Raw genomic sequence first — 22,976 nt, forward strand, 5'->3', positions numbered from 1 at the left:
TAAAGCCAGGTCCGTGAGCACGTAGAATTTTGTCCAATGACCCCAAGCTACCCATCCTTATCGCTCGCGCGTAATTATATTTCTGTCGCGACTGTGCGACGGGCGCCCGCAGTGAGTGTGCGAGCGCAACAGCAACATAATTACGCGCGAGCGATAAGGATGGGTAGCTTGGGGTCATTGGATAAAATTCTACGTGCTCACGGACCAGGCTTTATCTAGGGTTATTTTTCTAAAATTGCAGGTCTCCAGCCGCTACCTAGCACAGCTCCTCGACAGTCACCCAGAGCACCCATTCACAAAGGAATACAACGCCAAGAGCAACGAGTTCAAGCGGCTCGCCGCCCAGTATCAGCCTTCTGTGGCAAGTTGAACCTTGACGCAAGGCAAGAGAGTTTATTATACTGTATCACTTATATCATGAGTTAAAGATTTATGCATTATGGTAAATGATATTTTATTTAGGATCCTTATCAAAGTTGACCTTAGCTTGGACTGTATAATGGGACAGAGAGCATGTTATATTTGGTAGTCCTCTATCGTTTATCCTAAAAGTGGGAAGTGGGAATTTGGAATTTTAGACATATTCTCGATATCGATAGTTATATTATCTCCTCTCCTACCCCAAATGTTGCATGTTGAATGAATCTAAAATACACAGTACTTGTATGTCGGTATAAATATAATTTGCTATAATATTAATAGAGTAGTATGGTGGGTCTCGAAGTCAGCAGGAAGAAGACAAAAAATACAGTATAAAGGACTTAACAACGCGTCTTACTGGCGTAAAAGCGCGAGCTCAGTGCCGTGACAAAAATATGCTTTCTCAATTCACAGAAATCCTAAAGAGGTCTCAATGACTTGAAAACCAGTTATGGTGCGTTTCGTATACGTGGTGTACCATTTTAACTTATATCTACAGCCTTGGCCAAAAGTATTGAGCACCCCCTAAATACTGCTTATACGTGATAACTATAAAAGATACTCAAAGATATTTGATAAAAACCTTTCTTTGACAGGTTTTGAAACATAAACTCACGGCACAACGTGCAATAAAACACGTTTCGAGATGTTTAGCTATGACACTGTAGTATTGTTAGTCTTTGAAAAATCATAAAAAATCTTCTTCCGACCTCGCTGCTGAGTTATCAGCTGAAATTAATACGCCGATTTCTGCAAGAACAACTCGCAGAAGACTCCAAGAAGCTGGGCTTAAGGGCTATACAGCCAGAAAGAAGCCATGGCTTTCTGTAAAGACCAAAACAGCTCGTTACGAGTAGGCTTTAAAATACCAAACTTTTACCGAGGAAGATTAGAAAAATATTGTGTGGTCAGATGAATCAAACTTTGAGGTAAGTTAGCCAATATCATGTATTAACAATACGCGACAATAATATTATAAAACTATATTTGTAAAAATAAATATTGGACCGAAAAACACTTAACAAAATTTCGTTACTTTACGATTGTTGGCACACCTGGTGTGACATTTGTCCGTCGTCGAGTAGACGAAGAATTTACCCCGGAGTGTAAGGTACCTACCGTCAAACATGGCGGCGGCAGTGTGATGGTCTGGGGGTGCATGAGCGCCGCAGGAGTTGGGAAAATGTTTGTGTGTAAAGGACGCATGGACTCTACAAAGTACATAAACGTTCTTGAATCCGCACTTCTGCCCTCGTTTACAACACTTTTTGGTGACACCAACATGGATAGCGTCAAATTCCAGCAGGATAACGCACCTTGTCACTAACGATGGCTTGGTTTAGTGACAATAACATCGAGCTGCTTGAATGGTCTGCCCAGTCACCAGACCTGAACCCCTTCGAGCATTTGTGGGGTCTATTGAAGGACAAGGTCCGGCGCCATTGAATAAAAACAAAAGAAGACCTAAAACGTCGCTTGCGGGAAGAGTGGAACGCTTTAACATGTGACGATTGTAATAAATTAGTACAATCTTTACCAAAAATAACTTCTGCAGTAATTAAGGCAAAGGGTGGTCCAACAAAGTATTATTTTTTTGTTGTTAATAAACAATATAAAACTGTTAAAAACTGTTTTGATTCAGACACATGTATAATTCCTTCAAAATTAATAAATATCATGGGTGCTCAATACTTTTGGCCAAGGCTGTAGAGGGTGAAGAATAGGTGATACTGCGATTCAAGGTACACACAACGCCATCTCTTGACATTTTTAGGAACTAATCATCAATACTTTATATAAGAATCAGGAAACAATAAAATCTACCACGATGAAAGTACGTACAGCGCCATCTGTTGTTGTCTTATAGAACTCTATTTGTAAAGTCTGGTGTGTTACAATACTTACAATGGGGCAATTAACGAGACCAATAAATAGACATACTTCTGTGAGCAGTTTAAACCGATTCTCCCAGGTCCTAGAGAGCGCAATTAAAGAAATATGACGTCACTAATTCGAAGTAAATCTAGTAGTAACTAACCGTTCATTGTCTACATAATCGTGTTTTTACCACGTGGTCTTTTATAGAAGGTGTGCCTTAAAATTATTGCCAATAATGTCAAGTTTAAAATCAAAAACAACATTGTGGTGGGGTGGTTTATTGTCAGTAGAAGTTGTAGTCCTCCGAGTCGTCAGCCCCTGGCTCCTCGGGCTCGTCGTCCGCGTCGCCGGGCCGCGTGGTATTGGCCAGGATATAGAATTCGCGAAGCTTCTCGTCCATTGCTGTCATGTCCTGGAATTATTTTATATCGTCAGTTGGCGCCTCTGTAATGTCACTGTCACTTGCTAGTAGTGCCAACTGGTGAGGGCTGAAGCGCTAGGATAACTCGCATTTGCAGTCACTAGGATGGCGCCACTGTAGTTAGGTTCTCCTGTCAGTCGCCAGTAGTGCTAATGGAGAAGTTTCTATTTTTTTTCTATTAATATAACTTGAAAATATAAGTAAAACCAATAATATTGGTGAAAGAATCATGAAAACATCTCTACAAATAAAGATGTTACAGGGCCCTAAAGATGCGCATAACAAATATTTCGCCCCATTTGAACGATGTCTTCACGCCATTAATTTGGAGTACAAACAGTGAATCACCCCTGGTCCAGTGCTGTTGACAGATCCATTTTTTTTTCAACATTACGAAACTTCTCCATTGTTATGTAAAAACGATAGCTCTCATTGTGCACAAAGGCTATGACCCTAAAACCCCATCGTTAGAAAAACCAATGTATCTATTTTCATAACTATTTTGAAAAGTTTATGCTATAAATAATTTGTCAAATTACCTGTGTCAGTCCTAATGGCAGTTCCGGTGGTTCAGTCTCTCCCTTCACAAGGGACCAGTCGGTGGTAGCGTCAGTGCGGAAAAGGTCGCCCGTTTGACCTGCACAATCAAAATGATTTTGATAACAAATTGTAGTAAGTCTTCGTCAAGCCAGCTTATCTTGTTACGTGAAGTCACTTCACACGTTAACCTCACGCAGCGTTCCATAGACATACAGTAAGGCACTGTAATATGACGTCACGCTCAGTTTCACAAAATCATTGGGGAGGCAGTTCATCAGTAAACTGCGGACGAATGTGGCTCCGTTTCAAATACAATACAAATACAAATATTTTATTTATGCAAACACACCGTTTACGCATACACCTTCAAATACAATTGGTAACAATTAAATCGGTAAACATTATATTGCTTTGTCTGCGGGTCCCACACTAGGAATAACCTGTGTCGTGGGCACCGTCATTGGGCTCCGTCGGGTTTAAGTGGCTAGGCCCTGGCGAAGAGAGTTCTACATAGTGCATTTGTCATCCCCATAGACCAGTGGTTGTGCGCAAAGCATTTCCTAACTTAACAAAAGCAGTTGAGCAGTGGGTGTCTATGGACGGAGGTAATCACTTATCAGGTGATCCGTTTGCTCGGTTGCCTCCTGTCCCATAAAAAAAATGTTTAGCTATGGACGTCCTGGAAATCATGATGATAAAGTAAAGGGTACCTTGCGGTGTGATGACTACCGTAGCCACCTCCTTGACGAGTGGCGGCGCGGTGTAGGCCTCCAGGTCTTGTTCAGTACTTTTCTCGCGCTCCAAGCGTTCTTGCTTGCGCTGGTGCCGCCAAGCTTTCTGCAGGTTGAAGCGTTCTGGCCTGGAAATGTTTACCAGATTGTCATGAGGCTATAGGAAAACGAGATGTGCAATTGTGCATACACTACAAGTGGCGGCGTAGCATAGGTTGGCACCCGGGGCGGCACTTATAGCCTAAGGCACCCCAGAATGACACCCCCCCCTGTCATGACATCACGACCGTCCTTGCCATGCAGATGCGTCAGTGAGTACTAATCTGCGCGACTTTGTCACCCCCTGATGCTTGGCGGGGCGGACCGCTACTGCTACACCATAATAAAGATCGTGGAAAAGACCATATGAAGAGAATGACGATTGACCTATGTTATAAATCCTAGAAATAGATCTCAGGAGCATGTGGAACGTGGATCCAAGTAAACTGGACTTACTTTACTATAAAACGAGTGTATTGTAATATGAATCCCCGTTTATCCTTAATTTTAACTCTTTCTATAACTCTAACCAGTAAGCCTAAAATTTTAATGTGCGCCGCGATAATTGGTTATCACGCTATTTTATCGATTTTGCCCATACATTTTGACGTCGATAAAAGTTATCACGGCGCGCTTACTAGGCTTACAGGTCGAAATTACACAGAAACTGCAATAGACCTTCATCATCATCATGTCAGCCATTGGACGTCCACTGCTGAACATAGGCCTCCCCTAATGCTTTCCACGTTGATCGATTGGTAGCGGCCTGCGTCCAGCGTTTCCCTGCTACCTTTACGATGTCGTCTATCCACCTTGTAAGTGGACGTCCCACGCTGCGCCTTCCGGCCTTAGACCATAGACCTTATCTGCGCTATTTTCAAATCTGAAGTACTTTGTAGATAAATCATACTAACTGTTCTCCATCTTTGTAAACCTTCCCCTCTAAGTTCCTGATGTCATGCCGTACATCAGCGAGCAGTAACAGCATCAGATCCAAGGAACCTTGAGGGCCCCGAGCCCCTCGCGGGCCCCGGGGCCCGGCGTCGCCTTTGGGGCCCTCCATGCCTGGCGCTCCAGCGGGACCCTGAAATAAACATTAATTGCATAATTTGCTCACAGAACTTAAATCGCTTGATTTAATTTATACACAGCAATCAAAACAAATTCTATGGCTGGATTGCACCATCTTACTTTAACTTTGACAAACGTCAAAAATCTGTCAAACTCCATACAAAAACACCGGTTATCGTCTTAATAACGGTCAAAGCTAGGTGGTGCAACTCAGCCTATGATACCCATTTTTGAGTTGCTTTTGTAATATTTTTTAGCATAGGCTAATTTTTATTTAAAGTCATTAGCAGATTTTATTTTCTGACAGCTCTGATCAGCTGCATCACTATACATGGAGTATCTATAAATTTTGTAACAAGTCTCTCTTTTCTTCAAATTAAAAATCAATGGGTATTGGAATACGTTTTCGTCTTTCTTATTCATATTTACCAACCCTCGGACCTCTTTCACAGCGGCAGTATCCTCCTTCAAGCGGCGCAGTAGCGTCCAGCACTCTGTACGTCATTGTTCCCTCTGCAAATCTATCACCATCTGGAAGGTGCATTTCACATTCATCTTCATTTCAGCTACAGGACGTCCACAGCACCCCCCCCCTCCCCCCAATTTCATATCTAATATTCAGTAATGATAAAAAATATGCTGTATGTACCAGTTATTTTACGAACCGCGAGCTAAAATACATACAACACCATCTGTTGGTGGCGTTTGTAACTGTTTGCTCGTTCAACAAGAAAGAGCAATGTTAAGAGTATGGTTTTCATAGTATCAGATGATTATGATTTGTCGGCCGTTTGGTGTAGTGGTTCAGAACGGACTACTACGCCGAGAGGTCCCGGGTTCGATTCCCGGCCGGGCAGAAATTGAAATGGTGAATTTTAATTTCTGTGACGGGTCTGGGTGTTACTATGTATAATATGTATGTATTTAAAAAAAAAGTATATAAGTACTATATCCGTTAAGCTAGCACCCATAACACAAGCATTAAGTTGCTTACTTTGGGGCTAGCTGGCGCTGTGTGAAAAGTGTCCAAAGATTTATTTATTATTATTTATATTTATAAAAAAAAAATTAGCATGTTATCAAATGATTAGCCACTCTTGTAGCGGAATTTTGGGCTGACACTGTATAGGTTTGTTGTCGACACGACTAGAAGAAGGTTTTCCAGTGTCATCATTCTGAAAATTTGGTTGCCAATTACTAGCACTCGTTTTTTCTCGTAGAGTGCAAATTATTTTTAATGATGAAATATGCATCGTGCAGCTGAATTACCCACCTTCCTTCAACATAGGGTGTTCCATAATCTTCTTCAAAGCCTCCTCGGTTGTGCGGAGCTGGTCGCTCAGCTGCTTCACCCTCCTGGAGAGCCAGGACACCGTGTCGCACGGGGCGTAGCACCTGGATGAGGCTCGGATCAGGGGCAGTGGCTCCTGAGAAAGATGAAGCAAATGAAGTTACAAGAAATGATAGTCGAAATAGGCTGCAAAAAACTGATGAAAAATCCAGATGGAATGAAAGTCTCTGGATATGTCCTACACGTGGTGAGTCTAAAATGTATTTTTACAAGACTGGTCATTTTTGTTAACATAATAATTGTTGTCTTTAGTTGCTTATCAAGGTGTTACTTTATTGAGGGGTCGAATAGATTCGGATCTCAGAATATAGGGTCAGTTCTGGTACTCTTCTTTGGGGAAGGCTAATGTTAATACATTATTACTGAAAGAGTAAACTTACTGGTTAGGGCAGAAAAGTTTTGCGAGTTGCGACTACGGGCCAAATAAGGCGTAGTGTGGACAGGCCTCCTACTAGGTGGACCGATGATCTGGTGAAGGTCGCGGGAAGTACCTGGACGCGGGTAGCACAGGACCGGTAGTTGTGGAAATCCTTGGCAGAGGCCTTTGTCTAGCAGTGGACGTCATTAGGAGGCTATGGGAGGCCTGCTTACGTCCTGCCGTTTTCTGCCCCAACGGCCATCAGCTCTACGAACACTGTCTAAGGCATGTCTCAGATCATAGAAGGGAATAGATATGAAACGGGGGCGTGGTGCGTGACTCCGCGATATGCCCAGAAACGAACATCGCCCGCGAAGCCAAGTTAGTCGCGATTTACATGTTCTCCCTTCTATCTATAGCTTTTATGACCTCAATGAATATTGTAATGACAAGTAAACTACTGTAAAATTGACATGTAAATGAAATGAAATCCAATTAATGTAATAATTTATGACTACTATAATATTATACGTCCGAAATCAATTAATAATTTTAATGACAAGTAAACAACTGTAAAATTGACATGTAAATGATATTAAATCCAATTAATGTAATAATGTATACTACCAAATATTGTACGTCCGAAATGGACAATTCTGTTGATACCTTGACATGCATGTATTATTTTCAACCGACTTCAAAAAAGGAGGAGGTTCTCAATTCGACCCGTATGTTTTTTTTTTCTATGTTTGTTACGCGATAACTCCGCCAATTATGAACCGATTTGAACAAATCTTTTTTCGGCTTATAGGTAATACCTCAAGGGTGGTCCCATTTAAATTTAATAATAGAAAAAACAACCCCCAAGGGTGGAAAATTGGGGATGAACTTTTTTATACGCAATATCTCCGCCGATTATAAATCAATTTGAACGATTATTTTTTGTTGAATAGGTATTATCAAAAGGGTGGTTTCATGCGAATTTGAAGAAAATATTTCACCCCCAAGGGTGGAAAATTGGGGATGAACTTTTTTATACGCAATATTTTTAATTTTTAGTTTTTTTTTGTGTTCACGCATTTGAAGTCGGTTTTATTTTTTTTAAAAGTTAATTATTAACAACCAATGTACTTACACAGAAAAGACAATAAATGATTATCTTATCTATCTATATCTTATCTTATCTATGATCTGAGGGGTAGGTAGACTCACTGGTATAACGATAGGCACGGGCCGCTCGCAGGCGCGTCCGTCCCGCGCGAGTGTGAGCGGAGCGGCGCACGCGCAGTGATGGCCGCCGATGTCGTTGATGCAGCGCTGCTCGCAACCGCCGTTGTCTGTGGCGCACTCGTCTACGTCTGCAATGTTGTTTTTTTTTAATATTGCGAGCTTATTTGAAGACTGGTCATTAATATAAAGAAACATGGAATGGACTTAATCCAACCATGTCAGAGTGTGGGCTATTAGGATTGGGTTTCAGCAGCTGATGTTTTATAAAAACCGAAAACGATTACACAATTTTTGTATGAAAGAGGAGACAGCAACCTAGGGAGGAAATTACCTAGGCCGGCCAAATTTTTGCCTGCCTGATGAAAATGTCCTCAATATTGTATTTGATTCCATTTTATTCAGTGACAATATTATTATGAGTAATCAATACCGAAGATCGTGAATGTAAAACTAAATCTATCCCCACTCAAGATGGAGTTAGTTAATAAACCAACATTTTGACTTAATTTTATCTGGAGCTAATTCCAAGGATCGTAGCTTTATATAAACACTTCAAGCTCAGCTTAAAGCTGTTTATTTTAGGCGAATGCACGAATCGCGGAAGTTTACATAAGGGCGTGCTTAGTGTAGACATGTTGTTTGAAAACATTTCTGGCTACCAAGTAAATTAAAGTAAGTCTTTGAACTTAAGTTCATTTCTTTAGACCAGTAGCAATAAAAATAAAAGACTAGTATGATTGCTAACTCTTCTGTTCAATTGTTTGAGTTAAAACAACTGAGGTCACACATTACCCTGGCAATATGAGCTGCAGAACGTGTCTGTCGCTGCCTAAACACGTGTTTTGTATCATCATCATCTCAGCCATAGGACGTCCACTGCTAAACATAGGCCTCCCCCAATGCTTTCCATGTTGCCCGGTTGGTAGCGGTCTTTTGTATGGGGGTCTCGAAAGACGACAGCTAGCTAACAAACAGCGCAAGATTTCATAAATATTCCTATTAAATCCTCCGCTTCCCTTTGATACCTTTTGGACACGGTGCGACGTCCACCCACAAGGTGGACCCACGACCTGATAAAAGCAGGAGGCGCTGGATGCAGGCCGCTACCAACCGTGCGATGTGGAAGTCATTGGGGGAGGCCTATGTTCAGCAGTGGACGTCCTGTGGCTGAAACGATGGACACGGTGCCCTAAAAAGACCAGTAACATACCAACGCAGTAAGGCTGCTGCTTCTTCAAGTAGTTGGCCTCGTGGAACTGGAAGCCTTTGTGGCAGGAGCACCATAGCCGCTCGCCGCGCACCTCGCACGCCTGCTCGCACAGACGGAGGCTGCATGGGTCCATCGAATTGGGGATGCATCTGAAATATGGCAACAGCATCATCATCATAATCAGCCCTTCTCGTACAGGCGCAGGCTGCAAGGATCCATCGAATTGGGGATGCATCTGAAATATGGTAACACCACCATGATCAGCCCTGCTCGCATAGACGGAGGCTGCATGGATCCATCGAATTGGGGATGCATCTGGAATATGGCAACACCAGCACCACCATAATCAGCCCTGCTCGTATAGGCGCAGGCTGCAAGGATCCATCAAGTTGGGGATGCATCTGGAATATGGCAACACCTTCATCATCATAATCAGCCCTGCTCGCATAGACGGAGGCTGCATGGATCCATCGAATTGGGGATGCATCTGGAATATGGCAACACCATCATCATCATGATGCTGCAAGGATCCATCATCCATCGACTTGGGGACAAGTACATCTGGGATATACGGCAACACCGTCATCATCATCGTAATCAACCTCGCACAGTTGCTCAAGCTTCAATTAACGGACTTGGGTGGGGATCAGAGGAAATTGGAAATTTGGCCTACACTCCCGAGTTCCCACGCTGGCGGGTTCGGGAGATGATATTAACACTTGGAGGTAATACCAGGTGGGGGTGTCACTCTGGAAAGGTATTTTTTCCGCTATCAGGAGGTGTTTGACTAGGAAAGTATAAGTTGTCGCTCGACTCGCGAGATTGGCGACCCTACTTTCCATGTATTTATTCTGAGTTTGTTCCGGCGTTTCTTCTCAGCACTTGCCATATGTTTGTCTCGAAGCGCTGGTAGGGCCCAAAAGATAAGGAGACATGTAAAGTGCCCCATAAGGGCTACCTTTTTCTTTTTTTATTATTTTCTATTGACGTTCATAAGTGCCACTTGTGGTCTAAACTGAATAAATATTTTTGATTTTGATTTTGATTTTGATTTTGATTTTGATTTTGATTTTTGTGACCCCACCGTATCTTAAGAAACCGATAGAAAGATACGGCACGTTGTAACTTGTAGGTGAATTACATCGTTACTATATATTACTAGCTGACCCGGCGAACTTCGTACCGCCTTAGCGTAGAGATTTTCTTAATATTTTTTTCCGTAAGAACCATCCTTGGACTTCCACAAACATTTAAAAAAAAGAATTATCGAAATCGGTTCAGCCGTTCACACGTGATGCCGTGACAACGCGAAACGGGTTTCATTTTTATATATATAGAAGATTATTTAGCAAAGATATCAAAATTGCTGATGCAGATGTGAACATTGGATTTTGATTCAAATTCAAAGACAAATAAGCTGAATTCATTCAAGGGAATCGCTAAATACGCAGCATACAGCCATCTTCGGCTGAATTATAGGAGTCTAAAAGTAATATCACCTTATTCAAAGGAGCATTTTAATTCACGTGTATTAAGTAGAGTCTGTTCCATTACGTTTAGATAGGGGGACACACAAATGATAAATGTCTGGAACTATTAACCACACTTACCTCCCGGAAACGTATCTGTGTGTGTCACAGCACCGCAGTCTGATGCAGGGGACTTCGGCCCCGTTCAGTTGACAGGTGTCTCTAGTGCGCAGGACCTGGTCTGTAGGGCACACGCTCCGGTAGTCCAGCCTGCAATGTAATAAGCATGTTAACGATAGGGCTCTAAGGCTTATAATTGCGTCTCCAAATGTTCACTTTTGTCCGCAACTTTTCCCGCTGTCATTCACAGGGCTATGCTCGGTGTTTCTTTACGAGATCTAATCAGAAATGAGGAGATCCGTAAACGAACTAAAGTAACTGACATAGCCCGACGGATTAGCAAGCTGAAGTGGCAATAGGCAGGTCGCAGGGCACATAGTACACAGAACTGACGGCCGATGGTGCAGCAAGGTTCTGGAGTGGAGGCCACGTACCGTAAAACGCAGCGTGAGACGTCCACCCACAAAGTGGACCGACGACCTGATAAAGTTTGCAGGAAGGCGCTGAATGCAGGCCTATTTATTTGTAATCTACCACTTTATATTTTTACTGTCCAATTACTTTAATGTATCAATATTGATTGTTAGCGTACCTATGAGTACGTACTTACTACCTTTATTGACATAGGAATCTAGGAAGTTTCCACGAGTCGTTTGAACATGTCTCCTCATTTTCTATATTTACGATACCTAGTAAATTAAAATAAATTATAGTCGTCTCTTTTAATTAGCTAGGCGTAATTAAGTTTACGCAATCTTATACTCCGCAAACTTCAGGGAACTTTTATGTTATCAGACGCCACATCGTATATTTTGATAAGTGACATCTGACCTACTTAATTATAACATGTAGTAGCATATTATCATGGTTTCAAAATAAAGATTTAACTTCAATGAGGTTCAAGATCACCAATTAGCTGAGGTTCTGGCCATTTAAGTAGTTAGTAGAACTAGCGGCCGACCGCGACTTCATACGCGGACCCCTTAAGGGTTGAATTTTGCAAATTTTATATTATAGAAGATCAGGAATCGAATCTCCGAGAATAAGCATTGTCGGACAAGGGTATTTTTAGGGAGGGCTGGCTCCTGCCTGACATGTAACGATACGCGATTGGTATCATAGCTCATGAGTGAGTACCTACCATCAACTGTCATTTTTGAATCAGTAGTTTAAAATCCTTGGGGCACCAGAACATTCTGGGGTATATTAACCCCGGCGATAACTTAGAAATTCGCTCTATCCTACTCCATCATCGCTTACTCATACAGACCTTCCAATAGAAATAGAAAATAATTTATTTGCTTAAAAAGTAGTAACAAAGGATGAAAACATGAACAACATTATAATCGCACTTTTAGTCCTTTCATCAGACATGCTTCAGTTCGCTTGACTGATGTTTTTCTAAGACCATCATCATCAACATTTTCAGCCATAAGACGTCCACTGCTGAACATAGGCCTACCCAATGATTTCCACAATGGCCGGTTGGTGGCGGCCTGCATCTACCTTTATGAGGACGTCGCTCCACCTTGTGGGTGGACGTCCTACGCTGCGCTTTCCGATACGAGGCCTCCTCTCCAGAACCATGCTGCCCATCGGCCGCGCCCTTCCCATTGCCACTTCAGCTTGCTAATCTGTTGGGCTATGTCTGCAATTTTCTAAGACAGTTTTTCCAAATTAGTTAAGAAACGCCTTGTGCTTTCAGCAAGAACAACGATTACATATGAACACTAGGGCCTATCTTGAAAGAAATCGACTGTCCGCGCGCGATAGTTCACACAAGCACCCGCGATTGTACGGTATGAATGCATTTTGTTCTCAGTAATCGAGCTGTCATTGACCTTTGCACTTATTTTTGTGTCGTTCGATAAAGTTGATAGGAAGTTCTTGTTTGGTTGTAGAAATTGTAATTTAATTGCGCAATTATTATCATGACTGAGCCTGACCCTGTGCCTCAAAGGCTAAAAAGCCGAAGCAATTTCGTAAAAAGTGTGTCCCCTCTCCTTCATGACGATCGGTCAAAAGAGAGATGCAGGTTATGGCGCGAGAGAGCTGATCTCCCCTGCCCTTTTGTCCCTATGTCTGAGAGTCCTCCACCTGGACATGAGCTCCCCTGGCTTAGTTGGCCGTAGTAAGGACAATCTGGTCAGGTGGGGATTCTTGGATGGCTTAAACACGGAGTGCAGGTGCGGTTTTGTTCCCCAGTCGATAAAGCACCTGATGTCGTCCCCTGAGTGCCCAAGCAACTGCACTCAGCCTCAGGAGGATTTGATGAGTGCTGCTGACTACGCCACTCTTGTGGCGGAGTATTGGGCTTACACTGTGTAGGTTTGTTGTCGACACGAAAATAAGAAGATCATGATTGAGGGACGAGGGTGTAGCAAAGCAATCATTATTTATCGAATCAAAGACCACACTTCCACTTGCATAATAAGCTGATTTGTAGGCATAGATCGTACGAGGAACCCTCATTGATATTTTAAGAATAAAAAATCTTAGTTTACTTATTCTTTAAATATCGAAAAGCTTTATCTAGAGCCAGCAAGAACAACACTACGAAGGAAACATTTATTATTATTGATATTGTTTATTTTACCGTACCCTTGTAAATATAGTAAACGTCTTGGATTAATAAATAATTAAGATGCACATTAATTTTGTAATAAATTAGTGTAATTTTACTGCTTGGCATATGCACGGGACAGGATACAGCTTTCTGGACCAAAATATCCGCGTTGCTAAGCTTTTGATGTATTTGATTAGCTACAGTCAAGATTGGTCATCTTTAATAGAGATGATCATATTAAAATTAACGTTAAATTAAATTAAAACTGCTGGGTTATATCTATCGATTTTCTTTCAAAAATATTTATCTTCTAATTAGATTTTCAACTCTCATACAAAAACGCATAACTTAAAGAATTCCTGTTCCATTAGTGCAAATGGTATGCGTAATGCGAAAGATTCAACTGCTTTAAAAATTAGTAGGATCTTAGTAAGAAACCGATTGATAGTGATTCATCGTCCTTGGCCACATTTCTACGAAGTCAGAGTTGAGTGATAGCCGATAAACTAACATTCGATCGCCACTATACCAACTATACTGACCTATATGAGTAACATATCGTTTACTATTGAAATAGCATATCGTTTGCTATGGAAACAGCAGCGATAGATAGTGAAGTAAGTTTTTTATTTTCAAATCATCGATGTAATATAGTTTATCTTTATTTCATTAACGAAGATCCCGTTTGAAATGTAATAACATTTGCATTATTTATGACTCACAAACAAATGCCTGTGTTTCTAACAATTCACACAGTATTTGTCCCGGGACTCAAAGGAGCGATGTAGGACGTAAATGGTACTGTATAACTTCTAATCTGCCTTGAAGTTTTTTCAAATTCTTCCTATTGATGGTAGGATTGACTTTTACATACTATTGATTAGTTACACTTACATAGAGGTTAAACTATAGGCTTTGATCAACTACATTGTATCTATGCAATTTATGTATTTATAAGCTGTTTGTTTTCCGAATAAAATAAAATTAGTAACTAAAATAAAATAAGAAAATTTTTCTTCCACCATTATTGCAAGTAATTATTACGATACCACAGTTAATTATCCCATGGAATATGCACACTCTTATTATCTTCAACGTAAAAAAATATCACGAACACATTTTTTATCTGATTAAAAAAGCACTGCACACCCACTCACACATCAATCGCCTCTTCGTACTCCTCGGGGTGGTACCCTGGGGCGGCTAGTGTACCTAGGGCGGCTAGTGCACCTAGGGCGGCGTGCGCTAGGGCGGCGCCCACCAAGAGGCAGGCCACGGGGCCGGGCGGCGCACGCATCGCGACTGAGCGCTGCGCCCGCGCAACTGTGCTTTGACAGCGCATTGTAATACAGGGTGTGTTTCTTTTACCAATACAACATAGAGTTCATCATGCTTGCATAAGTAAAGAGTCTTTTATTATTTTAGAAGTAGATGGCTGTTGCACGTTAAAAACTTAAAATGTGTTAATTATGGCGATTCTTTCAGCATAGGTTTACTTTTGATTATCAATTATTAATCTGCACGTTCCTGTATCTTGAAAATAAGAAATGCCGTTCTTTGCATGAGATTAATTTGAAATAGAATAGGTAGGTAAATGGGTAACTATAAACATGAATCTGACATGGTGGAAAAAATATGAAATTCACCGATTCAGCAAGTCTACTCAATAGATCAAGATAATTATATCTACCGTGATTTAAAAACACCATGGTTTTACAGGAGTGAGAAAAGATTGGAGCTGGAAGAGAATTCCTATGAATTTCGAATAGGCAAAGAAGTCAAAGTAAATAATTGCATTAAAGGTTCTTTAAGAAATCACAAAATTAACAACAGTATTAAAATCTATTTCTTCGAACAGCCTGTATATCGTCGAACGAATCCGCTGCCCAGCTGCATCCTAACCAGTGCGTAATGCAGCTAGTATTAATTAAGTAGCCAGTGCAAGTGCACAAACGCATCTGATTCAACAGGCGTACTGGTGGTGCCTCGTTAATATTTATTAGTAAGGAATGCCTTTGTTTGTTAGTGAGATTTATTGTGTAGATAAATAGATAACAGCCATTTAAATGCTCTGGGTCATAGGAGACTTTATTTTATTAGTAACATTGGCTATTCTTATGGAAAAATACTTGGGAAATGGAAATATTTTACGTCTTATTGTGTTTGATCCATAACGTTTTTTGTTTGTGACTTTTGACTAATTTGCAGGAACACCTTATACCTATATTTACATACATCTCCAATACTTACGAAAAGAAGGTCTAAGCAAAAGAATTTGTACCGCAATCGCAATCCTTATCATCAAGGGATATTTATGCTTTTGTTTATAACGGAAGTAGAAGGCTGTGATAACAAAGATAGCTTACATTAGAAAGAGATAACGGCATTCTGATTGACTAAAAAGGTATAACGTCATGTGCATTTTTAAATATGATTGAAAAAGAGACTGACAAAGGTGACTGAGTTTCTTCCGCCTCTTCTTTTCAGCTTCAGACCTTATGTTGTCCCTAAGTGGTGGTAGGGCAAGCTATTTGGGACGAGCCTTGGAAAGTACCTAAGTAGGTACTGAATAAAATATGTATGTATTTAATATCCCTTCTTGTGGTTTGATTTAGTACTTCATACATTACTCACGCACACGATATTCCCAGTAGACTTGTGGATTCTTATGAATGTTACTCATACTTCTCTAGTGCAGAAAATAGATATCGATAGAGTGTAAATTACCAATGCTAAAATAAAAATAGCCTTCATCCAGTATTGCGTAGGGTAGTCGATATTTTGGACTTCAGGGACGATTCGTTTAACGCACGAGGTGCCCATCTGTTCATATTGTACAGAGACTTCTTTTGTATTTCGGGTTATATTTCTTTTAACCAAAACCAAACTATTGGCCATCTTCTCACCTGATGAATAATAATCAGGCCGAAGGTGGAAATGAGCTTCACTTTGAATCTTCAACCACAGACGAACTGGCTAAATTACCTCTAAGATTTGGTACCAGTACATCATTTTAACTAATATCTTTGAATGCGTCTTGATGGGCTTCAAGAATATCACCCGTAGAGTAGAGCAAAGAGCAGTAGAGCTAGAAAATGTCAGAGTTTAGTTATTTTATTTTATTGCTGTAAAATAACGTCCCCCCCCCCTCTAAAAACTAAACTGTTAGTTTGAAAAATCTGAAAAAAAATCATGATAATATTACTTTTAATGAACTTTCAGGGAAAACTATAGCGGTTAAGATAGATTAGTTAGTTTAAGAGTAATAGTAGTTTTATTCGTGTATTATAAAATTTCATACCTAATAAAAATCCTTAGAAGATAATATGAAAAGTGACTTTAGATGAAGTAGGTAATTGCTTGCTTCTGAAGTATATTGTGGTAACGAAGGACAACTACTTAGTTTTTATTTTTAATTGCTAATATTTTTTATCAAACTTCATGAATCGTGGCCACCTCCGCCCGCTATAACGTCTGTTTACGACTGCGCCCGCGCCGGCACAGTAACACACTCTTGTGCAATGGCGCCTAAAAATAATGGCGGAAGCGCTTGTAGTTTTTACGAGTATGTAGTTGCAGTTTAGAGGTGGTGGCTGTCAGAACTGCCAGATAGATTATCTGATAATTTATGTATACTGTCCAATATGTTTTGCCTAAGAGGCAGCATAGCAATCTAGCTTTATTGGGACATACTAGAGCCCTGAAAAGGATTTACGATTATGTACTATTATACAGGGTGTTTGGCGCATCGTGTGCCAAAATGATTTGGCGGATAGAATGGGTCATTTCCTATATTTTCAGCCCCCATAACACGTTCCATGCCAGGCGGCTACTTTTATATTAATTTTTTTAGTAATTTCATCAAAATACCCAAATCGCATCATTTAATTTCGATTTAAAAAAAAACTACTAGACGTAGCCTCAAAGTAATATTTTGTTTTGACGTGCATTGATGTAGGGTTGCATAAATCTACATTTACTGGCAAACATCATTTAGTTTTTTTTTTAATTCAGCTTTGAAGTTTTCCGAAAAGTTAAAAATGAACTGAACATTTCAGTTTACATAGCTATAATTTTTTTTTTAAAAGAGATTGCGATCTTCGGATTTTATCAAAACTTCTCTAGTCTATCCCCATTCAAACGGTATACTAATCTTGTTTAAATAATAACAACAACTTCACAAATTCCTTAAATTAGTGCATTGACTCTACTCAGACTGATTTGCGAAATTTGTGTTTATAGCCCCTTTTTGTGTAAATTATGTGAATAGCACGTTAAATACCTACAGGTAAAAAATATTTATCTTATGCAATGTAAAAACCTTTTCCCTATCGTTTTTCAATGTGGATTTCTTGAAATTAAAGACGAAAATAATTATTTTGATCGTTTATTATTACAAATTTTGTTGATGTACGCCTCGGCAACGTATACACTCACGACATCTTCTTCTAATTTCGACTGTGGTCGTATGCAGGCTTATTTCTCTTTTTTTTATTACTACAAAGGCGTTTTCTATTCGTGGATTGGAAGAGATGGCCCTATACCACTGTATATGCCTGTACGTTCCCCAGACCTAACTCCGTTAGATTTTTACGTCTGGGAACGAGCTAAAGAACTGGTGTACTTAATGGAAGTTCAAACAATAGAAGAACTACAACAGCAGTGGACGTCATTTGGCTGAAACGAACGAACGAACGAACTATTATATGTAGACTTTAAGTTTATGACGATTTGGCCAGAAGAAGCTTAAGCTCCAATTATTGAATTAGTATCTCGATCCAGACAGAAGAAATCCTGGATTCTAGGTCTTTTCCTTGTTTCAGTACAACCATAGTTAGGATTAATGAGTTACAATATTGCTTGACTTTGCCGATTTCGGTCGTGTAAATGGTAAAATTGAACAAAACATCAGACAAAGTATTTTGTTCTATTCAAAAAAAAAATTCAAAAAATTTAAAATTATTTATTTATCGATAAAAGTCTTAACAATGATATTGTGAGTCTCATCCTTTTAAGTTTGTAAAACTTGTGTTAGAATGAGACTGCTCTTCTGTATGACAACTTGGGCCGGGTTACACCATCTCACCCCAAACCCTGACAGACGCCAAAAATCTCTCAAACTCCATATAAAAACACGGTCATCGCCATAGTCTATTACAAGATTCTAGTGTTTACCTTTATGTTAGTGTCCTTATTTACCAATATTTACCAATTTAACAAAAAAGTGTTAAAATCAGGGAAAATGTATGAGTTAATTAAACAGAAAGTGAAGTAGGCCGCAGTGTTGCAAGTTCATTGATTAATAATATTAATATACTCCACTTTATCATATTACAGTTTCCGTTAGATAATGAAAATATTTCTCCTCGAATTTGAACCATGTCTCCTTGATAAAAGATTCGATTTCGAATACGGCTCTAGTTCAGCAAGTTTTGTACTGGATGACGTCAAAGCTCGCAATAATTCGTATGCGATAATTATTCTTTGAAATCAAAGTACGTAAAATAATACAAGAGTGAAAGCAAAGTTCTATTTAGTTTATTAGAGAGGATCTTCCTCAAATTCCAATTTAAATTTATTTATTTGTTAAAACCTTCTGCAGTTGAGACTGACCTGGTGATGACGATGATTATAGGACAGACACAGAACTTATGACTGACGAGGTATTTAGTATTGGGCTTCGTTCAGATTATGCACATATAAAGACTTTACATAGTAGCCTACTGCGTCACCAAAATACCAAAACTGTGTCTTGTTTTAAAGTAACTGACGAATTTTTAATCGTTACCTACAACCAATCGATATCTAACAAGGTAAAATAAATACCTAATTTATTCATCGGTTTGAACCAAGCTCGAAACAGCTCCAAAAATAAAATGTTTCTCACATTTACACCAATGGAAGTCTCTACAAAGGCACAAAAACTTAATATTAAGGTAGGTATTACTTTCCGTTTATTCTTTTTAAATTAGTACGAGCAGTGATCGACTGAGTGAACATGAAAAACAGATTTTATTTTTAAAATAAGCATGGGTCGTTGACCTATTCTACTGTCGCATCAATTATTATAATTGTCGAGAGAGTAAATTAATTTGTTGTTAAGTTTACTATCATACTTTTCCAAATGCAACATTTTGTTCAAAGTGTCTCCGAAATATCTCCACCATTCACAAATGCTAACATGTGTTACAAAAAGTTTACATGTAGCTATGAACGTACATAAATATTTGCGTGTAAGAGCCACAATCGTCAAATAAATGTTCTACGGATCAAATTCAGAAAATTCTATCTCTCATATGAATAAAGCTCTTCTTTTCCCCACTGGGTATTATTCCAGAATCATAATGTAATTAAAATTCGCCGAAGTCACAGGTAAAAGCTTGTTAATCTTGAATATTAACAAGCAAAAGTTTTTGCAGTTACCAGACAGGTGACATGATTACTAACGCTATTTAAATATTCCATTATTTAATGTTTTTACATTTGCGAAGGTCGAATTTAATTTGAAAATAACTCGAATTGCTTACGCTAATTTAGGTACAGAGCCGTTTAAGTCCAATGTAACTGAAAATTAATCTTGTTCCGATAGAAAATTGGAAATGAATGAAAATGGCGCGCGAACGTAGCGGCATCTTCAGTCGGGTGACACGCCGGCTGTGAAAAACACGTCCCCTAGACTGGAGGAAAGTCTAGATGAAAAGTTAGACCGAAAACAATTTTGATTTTTTACAAAGATGTTATTTTACCTAATTTGTCTAGTTAATTTTAATGCCGCGCTAACATTTTCTTCATTCGAATCTAACGCTTGGGTACCAGGAAAGCATAAGTACCACGGAGTGCACGATGGGATGGAACACACCAAGCAGTTCGTCAACGAGTGGACGGTGGTCGTGGATGGGGACGAGGATGTGGCTCAGCTGGTTGCTCTGGAACTTGGATACATTTATGGTGGCCGGGTAAGTAATTTTCTTTTGCACCTAATTAATGTGAATAGGGGATGCAGTGGTTGAGGGTTGGGGTTGCTGCAGGACCTAGATTCTAGTATTATTTTTAGTCCTTTAGAAGCAGTTGTTGATCTTTGCTTTGTTCCAAATGATTATTTATGGAATCAGACTTTGATAAATTACCTATTTTTTGCTAGGTACTAAACTCCCAAAAAGTATAATAATTAATTTATAAATGTCCAAATAATATTTAAACCCGCATAGTGAAAAGACATTTGATAGATAAATAAAGTTTTTTAGTTATTTCAAATAACAGATTCCGGTATTAAGGGTACATTCTTTATAATAAAGGTTCATAATTAAATTTAAGAATGTATAAGTATTGTTAGTAGGTAGGTACCTAACTATTTATAGCCTTAGGGATTTGCATAAACCAGTCAAGAATTTTTCAAGATCTCAACACAACAAACTGAAGCTCGACCGCTACAGCCTATTGCTATGACCTGATTGACCTTTTATTATTAACTGATAATTATGTAAATTCCCCTCAAATACAAGTCTGTATATTTTGATTCAACTTAAGATGACTATTAGCATATTTACTGAAGCATTCGGCATTTTCAGCCGAGTCATTATCATTCATTGAAGACTACGTGTTGTAAAAAGAATAATTAACATAGTATTTTGCATATACACACATGAGTGTTGGTCAAAGACATGTAAATTCATTACCTAACAACAAATTGTGTTTTTACAAAATTTTTAATCCTCTATCTACACAGTTCACTAATATACTTTCAATAGACCATGTTCAAATATTCATACGAGAGTAATAAATAAATTAAAATGTATTAAATACTTTTGTATCGTTTGTCTCCAATAAAACTTTAGTTATTTACGAGTATTGTTAGGGTTATACTAATACTGGAAAATAGAGAAAAGAGCTTTTTAAAAGCCTGCTTGCAAAATAAATGAATGTTTGACAAAAAATATATTTCGGCTGAAAATTACAACACTATTCTGTCCATTAAGGGAACTTCCATTATTGTCTCTTAATACAGTGGTGGGCTTTGGCAAAGTCTCTGTAAGACTAATTAAAATATCCTCATTAAATATTTCCTTTTGCCTTGAAGACTTCTTAACTTACAAAATACATATTAAATGGTTTTGACAGGCTAGTAACAGAGCCCAAATTGGTTGTCTCTTTCGTCCTTAGGGACGTTATACTTAGTCAACAAAAAACTTTGACTCAGAGTGACTGCATTTCTTGCGCTGTTTCTTCTCTGCTGAAGGAATGGTAAAGGGTCAAAGTTTCAGAAGTGTTGGGTTATGTAAAAAGTGCTTTTTGAAATCCAACTTACTGATTAACTATCAGTTACACAAAAGTCATGATTTTTTATAAACCACAAAAGCCTCTCGATAGAAGAGTGACTGGAAAAAACAGTGTTTGGTCATGGTCCACCTGCTTAGTTCACCTGGGTGGACCATGGGCACTTTTTCTTGCCGGTTTTTTTAGAAATACAGGCTGTGTAGGTATATTGTACTATCTACTAACATTATCATAGATATATCATAGTTAGGCGATAAGGCTCAATAATAAATCATGGAGTGCCCAAAAACCTAAATTAAGATCAGGTGTAGGAATGCGTGCTTCAGATAACAGCAAATCAAAGCTCTGACGCCGGGCACCTCGAGTGGACTGATAAAAATACAGGGCCGGACTCTACACAGTCTACTTGTGTCTCCCACTTACCATGGGGCACACTAAAAGCATCGTGGCCTCACCGTGGGCCACGGCATATGAAGAGTGGGGTACTATTGCGATGGGCATCGCTGTTGCGACAGGGTGGGACTGCTTAGTTCACTTTTGATGATGTTCATCGTAATAAATGTTTCTTTCTGTCTTTCTAAGTAGAAATTTCATGTAGTAGAGTTTAAATGCCTTTCAGGGCATTTATAGGAATTATGAATGAATGATTTTATTTAAGGACAGAAATTAGAGAGGCTTGTCGAAATTTAAATCTATGGTGAAGTTTGATTCAAGTTTTCGGTTTAATTAATAAATAACAGCTTTACAACCACTGGAAAACGTTAGACGTCTCTATCTGGTTGGCTATTTTCTGTTTATTTCAATACACCTGCGCTGGTCTCATCAACAGCCCTTTACAGTCCACTGCTGGACTATGAGCCTCCTCCACTATAGTGGAGGGTTTTGCCATAATCCCCACGCTTGGCAGGCGGGTTGGAGATCGCAGTTTAAAAGATTGATGTTTTCCAGAGAGCGCTGCTGCCCGTTCTCTGTTTGATGTGTAGTCCCTAAGTCGCCTCTTACGACACCCGCGGGAAGAGTAGGGGTTGGTGACAATGTATTCTACTCTGCCGTCACCACACGGCACTTCGCTGGTCTATTAGTACTTTAATTCAATTGATTCCAAATGTTATGTATTGTAATTTGACGAACAAACATCAATTAATATTTCTTTTAAATCACAACTCCAGAGGCAAAGGCCCTCTGCCCTTGATCCGGCTCTGTCGAAACAAATACGTATTGCCATATTGTGACTGCATTTGACTTATCATCCTAATCTATCTGTCTGATTTCACATTCCCGCATAAAAAGCTGTTGGT

At 39.3% G+C, this 22,976-nt stretch overlaps 2 protein-coding genes across 2 annotated transcripts in view; one reads left to right on the top strand and one right to left on the bottom strand.

The window, feature by feature from the left end:
• Positions 1-2,573: 2,573 nt before the first annotated feature.
• LOC114360577 (collagen and calcium-binding EGF domain-containing protein 1) lies at positions 2,574-14,708 on the bottom strand. Its single transcript, XM_028315318.1, has 10 exons — positions 14,562-14,708; positions 10,860-10,988; positions 9,250-9,398; positions 8,022-8,167; positions 6,374-6,527; positions 5,534-5,631; positions 4,944-5,113; positions 3,970-4,118; positions 3,259-3,356; positions 2,574-2,710 (listed from the first exon to the last, which is right to left on the bottom strand). Exons 1-10 carry the CDS (start codon positions 14,699-14,701, stop codon positions 2,582-2,584), a joined length of 1,362 nt encoding a protein of 453 aa, XP_028171119.1. The 5' UTR covers positions 14,702-14,708; the 3' UTR covers positions 2,574-2,581.
• Positions 14,709-20,043: 5,335 nt separating this feature from the next.
• The window catches only part of LOC114360672 (neuroendocrine convertase 1), a 33,027-nt gene continuing 30,094 nt past the window's right edge, over positions 20,044-22,976 (top strand). The window contains exon 1 of the mRNA XM_028315435.1: positions 20,044-20,360. Within this exon, the coding sequence (XP_028171236.1) occupies positions 20,139-20,360 (222 nt within the window). The 5' untranslated portion in view covers positions 20,044-20,138. The remainder of the gene's footprint in view (positions 20,361-22,976) is intronic.

This window comes from Ostrinia furnacalis, unplaced genomic scaffold, assembly GCF_004193835.3.
Source record: "Ostrinia furnacalis isolate ACB-3 unplaced genomic scaffold, ASM419383v2 OfSCF0322, whole genome shotgun sequence".
NCBI lineage: Eukaryota > Metazoa > Arthropoda > Insecta > Lepidoptera > Crambidae > Ostrinia > Ostrinia furnacalis.